General features: G+C 50.5%; 1 protein-coding gene across 14 annotated transcripts in view; it reads left to right on the forward strand.

The window, feature by feature from the left end:
- NAV2 (neuron navigator 2) overlaps positions 1-12652 on the forward strand; it is a 741392-nt gene extending 728740 nt beyond the window's left edge. For 13 of the 14 annotated variants that reach the window (XM_058688453.1, XM_058688452.1, XM_058688443.1 and 10 more), the window contains 3 exons: positions 19-137; positions 6272-6475; positions 9164-12652. In XM_058688453.1, the coding sequence (XP_058544436.1) occupies positions 19-137; positions 6272-6475; positions 9164-9289 (449 nt within the window). In that variant the 3' untranslated portion in view covers positions 9290-12652. The remainder of the gene's footprint in view (positions 1-18; positions 138-6271; positions 6476-9163) is intronic. The other variant, XR_009249837.1, reaches the window with a different exon arrangement.
- Positions 12653-13093: the final 441 nt, after the last annotated feature.

Raw genomic sequence — 13093 nt, forward strand, 5'->3', positions numbered from 1 at the left:
TTTCCCTCTCGTCCCCAGGCCCCCGGCTCTTCCTGTCCTGCCCCATCGATGTGGATGGCTCGAGGGTGTGGTTCACCGACTTGTGGAACTACTCAATTATCCCCTATCTCCTCGAAGCCGTCAGAGAAGGACTCCAGGTGAGGAACATACTTGCCACTGGCCTCAAAATCGGGGGTCATTCGGGTGACCAGATGAGTTGTTTTCATCTCCTCCTCTAGGGGTCTGACGTGGGGTGCCAACGCCTCACCGGTGAGGCCATCAGTCCAGCACAGAGTGGGACACACACTGAGCTGTAAATCCGGGCCCTGCCACTGTTATGTGTGACCCCAGGCAAGTTGTTCAGCCTCTGTGCCACAGTGCCCTCACTGATGGAAGAGGAGAATGATAATCCTCTGCCACGAAGGGTTATTGCGAGCGCTAAATGCGGTCATGGCCGGGAAGTGCTCAGCACAGTGCACAAGAAATGGAAGCATACCTGTGTGTAGCACTTCACAGTTTGCAAAGTATTCTCCTGTCTGCTGTTTGATTCAAGCCCTGCATTAGTCACGGGACTTGAGCAGAAAACATTTTTGGGTCTTCATTTTTCAGAAGAGGATAGTCGAGGCTCAAAGGGAATAAACGACTTGCCCAAGAATATAAAAGTGAAACTTGAGGAATCTGGGATTGGAGTCCAGGCCTCTGGCTCAAATTCCAGGTTCTGAGGCCTCGACCCCGTGCACTTATACCTGTCCCAGGACCCCTCCCGGGTGACCCTGGGGCCCACAAGGCTGCAAGTCCTGGCCCTGCCGCGGCAGGAAGGCAACACCCTTTACGGCTCATTCAGCCCAGCATTGAATGCCAGGGGCTGAGCAGTAAATTGAAGCTTTCAGTGGTGCCCCTGTTGAGCCTGGAGGCCCCTGCAGCTTTCTTGCTGAGTTAACAGCAGGCATCAGGCACAACTGAACCAGCCGTGTCCCCAGGGGCTCCTCAGTGTTCTCCATACTGGGCAACGGGAGACACAAGGTGCTGTCGTGAGCCTGTGGGGGGTGTGGGAGGGGCATGCCCACATGCACGTATGGGGTAAAGCCCATTAACGGCTGCGGTCTGTGCTCATCCCATCTGTACGTTTGGCTGAGCCTGGCTGCTTTCTAACGTGCAGCAGCACCTATGGTTTCAGAAGCGTTCAGGACGATGTGTTTATTCCCATGATCTGTTAGCACCACACACCCAAGCAGCCACGCAGTCACTCCTATTTTGTGGGGCCCGTAGAAGCATCTTCCTACGTGCTGGATTCCTGACGCCTGTTTCGTTTCAGAAGCCCCTCTCTGTTCTCCATCAGGGGCCTCCAGGGGCTGTGATGTCCCCTGCACCTCTGGGAGACCCACACTGCTGAAAAGCAGCAGGGGAGTTAGAAGTGGAGGAAGCGTACCGTTTCCTCTTATTCTTGCCTCACCTGTCAGTTGTCCATTTGCTGCTTCTTTGCTCCAAATCTGTCTTGTGATGAGGGATGGGGAGTAACTTCAGAGTGTGCTTGGAAGAACCCATGGGCTCTGTTGGGTAAGGGCCTCCTTTGCCCAAGGAGGCACAAACCAGCAGTGGGAAGGCCGTGCTGCAGCCCCGGACCACATACACATCAGCTGGCCCTTTGTCCTCACCAAGGATGGATATGCCAAGACGCTGCTCCCTTGGACCTGAATTTCAGAGAAGGCCTTCTGGGCATGGCTGTAAAGGTGGAGTCTGAACTCCCTTCCCTTCCTGGAGCTCACTGTGAAGGAGCACTTGGCCTCTTTCCCACCGAGAGTAAGGAGGCAACAGGTTGAAAGAATTTGGGGACGGCTATAGAACAGTCCATTGGGGCAGGGAACAGAGACCTGCCACCATCTGATGGGACTCACCAGTTCAGTATGAGGCAAGAAAAGTCGTTGCTTCTCTGTGCTGTGAGGTCATTTATTTTTTTATTTTTATTTTTTATTTAAAAAAAAATTTTTTTAACGTTTATTTATTTTCGAGACAGAGACAGAGCATGAATGGGGGGAGGGTCAGAGAGAGAGGGAGACACAGAATCGGAAGCAGGCTCCAGGCTCCGAGCTGTCAGCACAGAGCCCGACGCGGGGCTCGAACTCGTGAACCACAAGATCATGACCTGAGCCGAAGTCGGACACTCAACCGACTGAGCCACCCAGGCGCCCCTGTGAGGTCATTTAAAAGACAATCTTTTAAGAGTGTGGGAGCTACCAGGGGGAGGCAGCCAGAGTTAGCATTTTCATTTTACCAAATTGCTCAAAAGTGAGCCAGCTTGCCTGTGACCTCATCCTGAGGAGCCAAAGGAAAACCCACAAAATCTGCTGGTTCATGAGGAAACCTGGCGTGTTCTTCATGCCTCTGGTTTTGAAGGAAAAGGCTGCTGACGTTTATTGAGGGCCTGCTACTTGCTGGGCACCGTGCAAGGGGCCTGATGTGCATGATCTCATTTAGTTCTAACAGCTCAGCGAGTATACCTCATAAACGAGACCAGGCTCACAAGAGTTTTTGACTGTTACCCAGGTTCACACAGTGGGGTATGATGCACCAGCATTAGAGCCGGGTCTGGCTGACCCCTCCATTACTTCTCTGATTTTCAGGCTGTCTCGAGGACCCCCATAACTCCCAGAAGCCTCAGGTGGCTCAGGGAACAAAGTGTTGTGTTTTATACAATGGTTTTCTACGTGAGATGGCATGTGACAAAAGGGTTCCTCGATCTTTTTTTTTTTTTTTAATTTTTTTTAATGTTTATTTTTGAGAGAGAGCACAAGCAGGGGAAGGGCAGAGAGAGAGAAGACGACACAGAATCTAAAGCAGGCTCCAGGCTCTGAGCTGTCCGCACAGAGCCCAATGCGGAGCTCAAACTCATGGGCTGCAAGATCCTGACCTGAACCGAAGTTGGACACTTAACCGACTGAGCCGCCCAGGTGCCCCAAGGATTCCTCTATCTTAGAAAAAGTTTGATTCCCTACTGTCCTTCGTGTTACCTTGAGTCCACACTTATTGTGTACTGGGCGCCGTGTGGGGTCATTGGCTCCTCACCTGCCCCTGCAGAGTGAGTGTCATGGCCATGAGGGGAGTGCGCTGCAGAGTCAGAAGGCTCACAGAGGCCCAGCTTTTAGTTCCCAGTGTTTCGGCCCACAGTTCCTGAGCCAGTGGGCACGGCAGGCTCCTCCCTGCCTTGGGGCAAGTGCATGGCCCATCTGTCTGTCTCTCTTTCCATCTGTCTCTGCTGCTTCCCAGAGCTGCCTCGGGGCTCTGCAGTGGGGCCGAGGAGCTTTTATGATAATTCCTGTGCTTGCCATGGTACTTACCCAACCATTCATCACCTGGTCTTGAACATGTCTAGTGGCAAGTGTGGAGGCTTGTAAAAATATTTTCTGTTCTCGCAGATGATGTTCACATGCGCCTGATGTACATTTGTCTTATGACTCAGTTCCCAGTCCTGTTACCCTTTGGAGCTGTCACTGTTAACATTTGCCAAAGTGTCCCAAGTCTACAGAGCAGCTCAGAAGACCTGCGTCCCTCTGGTGGCCCCGGGGGGGAGAGCTTTAGGCCTTTTATCAGATGGCCCAATCTGCTCTGAGACCCTGGGCAAGTCTCCTGTCTGTAAGCCTCAGATTCCCTGTCTGTGATCTGAAAAGCTTAGACTAGAAGTATTTTCTCGTATTTTCTCCAGCGGTCTTCTGTGGAGCCCAGAAGGTGCTCAGATTCCTCGGTGGTGGGGAAGAGTAAATATTTGAAAAACCACTGGGCCATATTATGTCTAAGGGCTTGATGAGCTCCACATCCCGGCCTCTGTTGCTCTGCAGCCCGGAGCCTCTCCTCCTCCAGACTGGCTCCAGAAGTAAGGGTCTGGTTCAGCCTCACCCAGGTCTGGCTTGGGAAAGCTGGTCCAATCCTCCCTTTGGAGGGGGAAGCTTCTAAAAATTGCAGGAATGTTTCTAATCGAGACCAACCTTCTTCAGTTCTGAATACCCTCCACATGCGGGTGTGTTCCCTCCCTCCCTGGCATGCACGCACGTGTACACACACACTTTCCTTCAAGTGATCCCTTCTCACTCAGACTATGAGTTGCCTTTAGAACACCAGACTGAATGCTCAGGCCTGAGACTCACCATTGCCCCAGGGTTAAGGAAGGTTGAGTGACAGGGTCAGAGCGCTAGACGGGAGGGGTGCTAGCGTCTGAGAAAGCAGTGAGGTCATAGGAGGCTGTGTATGTGTGTGCTGAGTGCAGAAGGAGCCAGTGGCTGACGGGGAGAGATGGGTAAGCGTCTCTGCCCTGCACGCAGGGCGGGCGGCTTCCTGGCAAATCATACGTAAAGGTCACAGGTGCCTTAGGCAATGGTGAGTCAGCCAAGTTGACACATCTTTGTCTGGTGGACAGTCTGGTCTGCATCTCTCTGCTCCGGGTTTGGCCGAGTCACGTGGCTCTCGCTGATACCGAGGGGTTCAGAGTGGAGTCATTCAGGAGGGCTGGAGAGGGGAAAGGCCCAGACAAGGAAACTGAGGTCCTAGGTCTGATCCAGCTCCGCCCCATAATCTTCCACAGCTGGTGCTTCTGTCTAGGCCCCGACTTCCCCATCCGGTCAGTGAGGCTAGGTGACCCCAGTTCCTTCCAGCCGGGGCAACCTATGACTTGTAAAGATGTGGTTTTGTCAGAGCTCGGCTCTGTTCTGTTAGCCAGTCCTCTCTCCCCTCTCCACTGGGAGAGCAGAGGGAACAGACAGGCTGGGGGCTGGGTGCAGTTTCACTCCGGTGCCCCCTGCGCCCTTGTGGTTCAGGAGTCTTCGGTCTTTATACCCGTGGTCCCCTGGAGAAGGGGGCGTCTTCCAGAGCCACAGCCGGCACCACGCTGGGCGAGCACATCTACCCCATCTCCTTAGACTCAGTGCTGCGTGGAGGCGGACAGACTTGGACTCCAGTTCTGCTGTCTTTCCTCCCTGGGCCTGTCCCGTCATCTGGGAGACTCGGGTCGTAGGGTCATCCCTGGGAACCACATGGTAGTTAAACAAGATATTCGTAAAGCGCCGCTGGCACACCGTAACCTATGAGATGTGGCCGTGGTGCCGGCGTTACAGAGAAAGGATGGAGACGACACCTAGCCATGCCACATTCAGAGCCTGGCCTTGGGAGGTGCTGCAGCCTGGGCTTCTGTCCTTGAAAGAGTATATGTGCCTCTTGACATTGCTCGTAGAAGTCACTGGAGGGGGCACCTGCCTGGGCAGCTCAGCCTGTTAAGCATCCAACACGCGATTTTGGCTCAGGTCATGATCTCACGGTTCGTGGGATTGAGCCCCACGTCAGGCTCGGCACTGACAGCACGAGGCCTGCTTGGGATTCTTTGCCCCTCCCTCTCCGCCCCTCCCCTGCTCGCATGCTTGCTGACACCCACACCCACTCACTCTCCCTAAATAAATAACTAAACAAACAAATAAATATTTTTGAAAGTCACTAGAATAGCTGTATCAGTATTTAAGGCTTAAGAAAAGGCCTTGAGTTGCTCATGTAGTTTTCTGTGTTAAGAGCAAATTAGTTGTTGGTTTAGAAGGATACGTGAGAGATTTAAAATTCCAACGCCCATGTGTAACCTCTGTTAACAGTCTGCTGTTTTGAAAGTGACCAGCGCTGCTATAGAGGGCCTCGGAGAGTCCGACCTGCTTCAGGAAATGGGGTTTTCTCAAACCAGGGCTGTTTGCGACCCCTCCTGTGGTGTTGATGCCCAGCACTCAATCTGTGTGGGAGGTCATCTTTGCAGAGGGGTGTACCGAATGGGATACTAGAACCAGCCTGTGTGAGCTGATGGTCAACACCTCCTTCCAACTCCAGGTTCAGTGATACCATACTAGTAGTTTGAAATTGGCCGTAGTAGGTCTATTTATACCACAGAAATTGGCAAACGCTTCAAATTACATGGTGGTCGTTCCCCCATCCCAGGTGGCTACTTTTCGGATTAGGTCAGCAAAGCTTAAAGCTTAGGGTGACACGGTGAGGCAGTGGCAGAGCTAAGAGGTGAACCCAGGTCAGCCGAACTCCAAAGTTGGCGCCTTTGACCCCCAACCCCCCTCCAGGTCATGTTGCCTTCAGTCTTAGTACATCGAACTGTGTGTGCCTTGGGTGACCTCCTTAAGGTAGAATTCTGGAAGTGGAATTGTGCCATCAGGGAAGGCATAACGCTGGGCTTGAGGAGTTTTTCAGATGACTGCTACACCAGGCCTGCAGAAGAGGTCTCCAGCCACACCCAGACTATTCCTTCTTTGCCTGTTTTCAGCTCTACGGAAGGCGGGCCCCCTGGGAGGATCCTGCCAAGTGGGTGATGGAGACCTACCCCTGGGCAGCCAGCCCACAGCAACACGAGTGGCCCCCCCTGCTGCAGCTCCGGCCTGAGGACGTCGGCTTTGATGGCTACTCCATACCTCGGGAAGGGTCTGCGAGCAAGCAGGTGCCCCCCAGTGACGCTGAAGGAGACCCGCTGGTGAGTCCTCCGCTCCCAGAGCACTTACTGTGTATCCGTCATCATGCAAGGCATGCTGGGAATACAGACATGACCGAGCCCGGATCTTGATTTGGAAGGCCAGACCCATCCCAAGATTAGTCACATTTTTGCCAATATTTTCTTCTATGGTGTCAGTTTTTCACTGTCCTTTAACCCTCTGAAATGTGTTCTGGTATAAGGTAAAAGGTTAAGAATTTGATCCCCCTCCCCCCGAACATCCCCGTACCACTCTTTGCCTTCTGATTTAAGTGCCACCTTTATCAAGTACTGTCCTTCTCCATTTATCTCTCCCCCTAGTAACGGGGCAGAGGCGGGGAAGATTCCTAAGGAGCAGAAGCCCAAGCCAACTGATCAGGAGCACAGGCAGGGAGAGGTTTGAGGGCAGGAAGGACTCGCAAAGGACAGGGAGGCCTGAATACGGGTCCCAAGGCCAGTGATATGAGTTAAGCCTTTAACACTGCCTGAGTTTCTTATTTACCCCAACCACTGCTAAAGCAAATAAAGGTCCTTTGAGAAGAACCTGGACCAGAGACGATAACACTATAATTACAGTGTTCCCTGCCTGTGAGACCCGTACATAGTCCTACTGCGAAATTACATCTAATAAATCAAAAGCTCCATAAAAGAAGGTGGAAGCACATATCCCAGAGCCTCCCATACTTAAATGACCATTATCATGCCTTCAGTTTACCCTTGAGCTACCTTGGCAGCTAAGGCAAAAGGAATAACACAGAAGAGAATATTACTTGCATTACTTAATGAAAGAACATATTCATAAGGGATGCAGCAGGATTAAAAGGCAGCTAACGTGTTGTTCTATGCCTGATGACTAACTGATTTGCTAGATAAAAATAACAATAGCTGCTTTGGCTTGTCTGCCATCCTCCCGACTGGCAGCAAGGAGCTGTGGTCCTGTGGAGACTTTTTAAACAGGATCTCTGTTCTAAATGGTGTTATTATTTGTTATATGCATGACCTCATTTACAGCGTTGACAAACAACAGTGTTGCAGAAGAAAGGATTCGGCTTGAAGAAGCCGTTTCTAACATTAACGATGGCTGAAAGCCAGAGTCATGGCGAGCTTTTTGTGGCTGCAGGCTCATGAGATCTTCCCTCAGGAATAGAAGAGAACTTAGGAGATATCTAGAGGGAGGAATGGCTCCCTCATCCCCAGACCCTCTTTTCTTACCCAGGAATATTTGTGTCCCTGATTAAACCTGAGGGGACTTAGGTAAAACCCGGAGCTCTTGGAACAGTTACCCAGAATTCTCCCTCCAACCCCGGGCCCTCAGAAGGGAGTTGTGCCAGCTCCGTTCCCCCCACTTTATAGTTGCTGTTTCTCCCTGCCCAGCGCCAGAGATCTCTGTTAGAATAGCTCTCTTGTGTCCTGGTCTGTCTCCCTCATGAGACTGAGACCTCCAAGAGAACAGGACTGACTGGTTTTTGCTCCAGAACACCTGCTGTAAGTGCCGGGGGTGGGGGGTGGGGGTGGTTGATGAGTGAGGAATCACGGCCGCAAACGATCGTCCATGGTGCCACAGCTCCATCTCTTCCCCCCTCTCGGCTTTGCCGGTAGGCACTAGCAGATGGTGTTCCCGTGCCCTGGCTCACCCTAGGACGCCGCACAGCATCCTGAGGGCCAGCTGGCGAGGAAGCAGCTGGATTTCCTGCCCAGCTGCATCACGTCCTGGCCTTAGCTCAGAGAGACCCTACTTTCTAACTTACTTGCTGCATAGAACATAAAATACCCAATTGGCGGTTGCAAGTAAGTTCCCAATTCCCCCCTTCACTCCTAAACAAATGACCAATAGAGTATAGACCAGGGAAGGTTGGAGGAACACCCTTCAAGCTCTTTAAGGCAAAGGATGGCACTTGCAGATCTCGTTTATTGAGCACTTAACCAGGCGCCGGGCCCTATTCTGAGGGTCTGATGCACATCACGTCATCTTGTTCCCTATTTCAACCCTCTGAGACACAGGCGCTATTGTTCTCTCCACTCTATCGATGAGGAACTGGTGGCTCAGGTATCTTAGGTAATTGTTCGGAGTTCTCTGACTTGGAATCCAGGTTTCTGTGTGCCTCGTGGCTCTGCTTGTAACCGGTGCTGACCTTTCTCTCCCGTGGCGGCCTTGACAGGAGCGGGCACACGGCCGGCTCCGGGCTGCCCTCTGGCCAGAGCCAGATGCACCCATGGGCTGGATGCTCCCTGAATGGGGAGCCGTGTGCGTCATATGTCAGCAGCAGGGACGCTGGACTGGCCTCTTTATCCAGTTTGAGGCCCGTGTTTGAGTAAGGTGTGTCCCTTCCAAATAAAAAATAAATCCTGTGTTCATAGACGACTTCCTATTTTGTTTTCTGTGCTCTACATATGTGAACTCAATCCACACCATAACGTTGTGGGACAGGTACGATTATTGTTCGCCTGTGGCCAGTGAAGAAACTAAGGCACAAAAAGGTTGAGTAACTTACCCATGCTTATGCAACTAGTAAGTGGTAAAGACAGGATTTGAACCCTGGAAGCCTGGCCCATAGCCCACACCTGTGTCCACAGCCCCCACTATGGGCGGCAACCCGGAGCGAGTGTGGAGGAGGTAACGTGAGCTTGGAAAAGGCCAGAGGTGGGCAGCTGCCAGACTGAAAGCTGCTCATGCTCTCCCTCTCTCCCCAGATGAACATGCTGATGAGGCTGCAGGAGGCGGCCAACTACTCCAGCCCCCAGAGCTATGACAGCGACTCCAACAGCAACAGCCATCACGATGATATCCTGGACTCGTCCCTAGAGTCTACTCTGTGACAGGGGCCAGCCATGGAGCCCGCCCACCTCCCCCCATCCCTGCCCTGCTCCACCTGCATCCCCTGCACCATCCTGAACATGCCCTCCTGAGCCAGCCCCCCCACCCCCACCCCCGGCCGCAGCATGAGAGCTGCAGGGATACCCAGACCCCTCATCCTCCAGCCTTGGCCCCGGGGGCAGGCCTCCCGGGCCGGCCGCCTTGGGACCGCTTCCTTCCACAGTGAGAACGGCACTATCTTCCGTTTATTTTAATTATCGTTTGCCTTGTTGCTGTGACCTCCCTAAGACACTGAAGATACTTCTCGGGAAAGGATCATCACCGTTGAAATGAAAAGATTATAAAAGAAAAAAAAAAAAAAAAGGAAACCAAGAACCCACTAGAAGCTCTGAAACCAAACAGCATCCTGCCAAGGAGCTGCCCTGGGCAGAAGAGGCCAGAACCAAGCTGGAAATGTGGACTCCCTAGCTTCCACTCAGCACAGAAACCGCAACCGGGTGGTGTCGCCAGCACCCCCGCATCTGCCTCCCCGCCTTCGACCCTGCCGACCCCGGAAGAGAACTGTGTTAACTAGGGCACTACAGAGCTACAACACAGGGAAACCTTAGGGAAAAGCAAAGCGCGCTTGCTGTTTTGTTTTGCTTTTTTAAATGGTGCTCTCCTTACCCGAGAGGTATTTTGCCTGTTCCAGTTCAACCACACCTTTCAGATCCGTCAGCCTCCAGTCGATCCCTACGCGTGAGCGGAGCGTGCGTGAGCTGATGTGGCCGCAACGCAGACAGCACGTGTCTACTTCCTCCTCCTCTAGAAATGAATCAGGTTTTTCTTTCTGCAAACACTGTGTACAGTGAGAATTGGTCTATTTTGGAGAACTGGTTACCCCTTTGCCAGTGAGGTTGAGTTTCCCCCTTTCTGACTCTTTGATTTTGAAGATTTCCCCCCACCCCCCAACCCCAGCCCCACCCCTTTGGTCAGAATCAGTCCTTTGGTGAAAGAAAGAACCGCAGGAGTTGAGTTTCGGTTTGGTCCTGCTGAGTTCTGGTTTTTCAGTTGTCCATCCTCACGGTTTTACACCTCGCCGCCTCCTGCTGTGGCCGGGGGGTGGTTGTGTCCTTCCTGGTGGACCAGGACCCCATCCTCCACGCGCGGGTGAGCCGGGACCTTGCCTTTCCTTCTCGTCCTTGAGGCTTCAGAACGCACATTGACACCTCAGGCGTGCCAGCCCCAGCCTCAGGTGGGGGTGCTGAGGTCACCTCGCAAAAGACTTGCACTTTCCTCAGAACCAACGCGACGCAACTCAGCAAGGGGCCGGCGGCCGCTCCTTTCCAGAAGCCCCGGCCTCTGTCCGGACGAGTCTTGCCTGACCTCTTCGGTGCTGACCTTCCCAAAGCAATGCCTTACTGGTTTTGTACTAACCGTGTTCATTTACAAGTGTTGTGCCTGCCTGGGGTCCATTTTTTGTTTTCCCCATCAGCAAACAGGGCTAAAAAGTCATCTACCCATTAGGAGGACTCAAGTTGCTGTGACTTTTCTCATCCAAAAGACTCATTTGTATGGATGTGTGACCATGAGAAAAAGAAAGAAAAAAAAAAAAAAAAGATGCATTTTTTTTTTTTTTTTAGGTTCTTCTCAGTCTCCAGCTAACACTCTGACTGGACAATGATCTGTCTTGTGCAGGAAAAGGCAAAAGTTCCTACAAGTTCACATGACATTGCTGATACACACCCTGCTAGTATGCGTCTTCAACATACTGGTATTTTCTTTACGGAGAGTAGTAAATCTTTAAGTTGTTTGTTTCTGCTTTATAAAAAGAATCTTTATTGGACCCCAGTGGGGGTGTCTCTGTTAACGATCAGGGTTTTTATTCCATCTTTCCCATTCCTATTTCTGAAGGTCCATCTCTATACACTTTCATTTTCTTATCACAAGAACTTGACCTGAAACTGCTCACATGATATTGGACGACACCATTTTCTTCCTCCTTAAAGGAAAAGGAGAATGTGTCCCACTAGCTGGTGAACGGAAAACCTCTCCGTGCCGACCTTGCTTTATTCACCGTAAACTCAGACTCTCTTGTGCGCAGCCTTCATTAGCCATCTGGGTGTGTGTGTCTTGTTCTGTTGTTGTTGTTGTTGTTGGTTTTTTTTCTCCATAAAAATTTGAAACCATGAATTTAGCCTGTGACCACGGGCCACACCCTGAGCCTTCTGGTAAACCTGAAGAGTGGTCCTTCTCAATCTGTTTCCCAACGATGACCTTACACGCTCATACTGTGAATTTGGGAGGAGGTAAAATGGACTTCTCCTTGGGGGCAGTTTTCCCAGTCACCTTGTGAGTAGACACCTGTCAATATTGTTTGAAAGTTTTTAACTTTTTTTTTTTTCTTTTTTAGTGATACCTTCTCTTTCTCTTCTCCCCTCTCCTACAGACTTCCCTCCCACTGGGTCCAGGCTCAGAACCAAGATCTCTGTCCCTGGTGCTGCCTGACTAGTGACTGGTGATTTCAAGTAGCGTAGCCCTTGTGTGATTCACAACTCGGTGTCCTTCCTAAAGTTTCGGGAAGCAGGGTTGTCTGATATGCACAATTCTTATTTTGGCCATATTTTACTTTAGTGTCACTCACCTTTGACAAAGTGACTTTGTACTCATTTAGGGCTCTGTCCAAAATGCTTCCATTTTGCCTTTTTCTACAGTTAGGCTAATCTTGAAATGTATGAAATTCTATGCAACATTTATGTTGAGTTACCAATGGAAGCCAAAAGTCTTCTTCCCAAACTGCCAAGAATTATACAGGCCATAAATGAGAGGGGAATATCTTTTAATTTAAATTTGGGGGTGGGGTAGGGGTGGGACAAGGAACGAGACTTACCTAGACCTTTGTTGTGTCTTGGGGACATTTTTTATTTTACTGTTGATGCTTCAACTTCAAAATTCTGTGTATTCAAATTTGATCGTGGCGAATCTACTTCAAAAGGAAAAACTAATCCAACTTTGTGGATATTAAATGGAAGGTTTGCTGTTTTAATCTAGTTTCCAGTGGAGCAGTTTATGAAATATGTCCTATAAGATGTACATTTTTTCATTGTAACATAGAAATTGTAAATAATTGATTAAAGTGCTGCATTTTGATGAATTTTTTCTAGCCATTTTTAAAGAGAAAACTAGGAATTGAGTATTTTGTGTACGGTATGTTTCCTTCCTCCTTCCCTCCCTCCCTCCCTATTTAATTTTCATTTGTCATGAGGTTTTTGGATTTGCCAATGATCTACTGGAGATCATGCCCCACGTCATAGAGAATAAAGCTGATGATTGTACCAGTCTTAAATTATTCATGATTCAATAAAATTGATGCTTATTTATTCAGATTCGTGGTTTGGCTTTTCTGTGCTGGAGGAAGTCCTGGTCAGAGTTCAATTTCATTCCAACAGGAAGCCATTCTTCCTTGGGTGCAGCAAACAGGGAGAGCCCAAAACACTTGCAAACCTATCTTTGCCGCTATGTCATCAACACCCTACCTCTTCTCAGTTTCTCATCTAAGTGACTACTTGTGTGGCGCTTTTTGGAAATGTAAAGCTCCAGACTCCTCTCCACCTTTATGAATCATTGAGGATCTTGTGGAAATGAAGATTCCGATTTGGTGGGTCCAGAGTGGGGCCAGGTTCTTAATTTCTAACCTCCTTCTAGGCAGTGCCAGTGCTGTGGGCCCTACACCACACCTTGAGCAGCAAGCTAGATCAGTCTCCAGCTGGACCCCCGGTCAACTCCTTGGCACAAGAAAGATTTTTTTTTTTTTAATGTATTGAGAA

The sequence above is a fragment of the Neofelis nebulosa genome, chromosome 10 (assembly GCF_028018385.1).
Source record: "Neofelis nebulosa isolate mNeoNeb1 chromosome 10, mNeoNeb1.pri, whole genome shotgun sequence".
Taxonomy (NCBI): domain Eukaryota; kingdom Metazoa; phylum Chordata; class Mammalia; order Carnivora; family Felidae; genus Neofelis; species Neofelis nebulosa.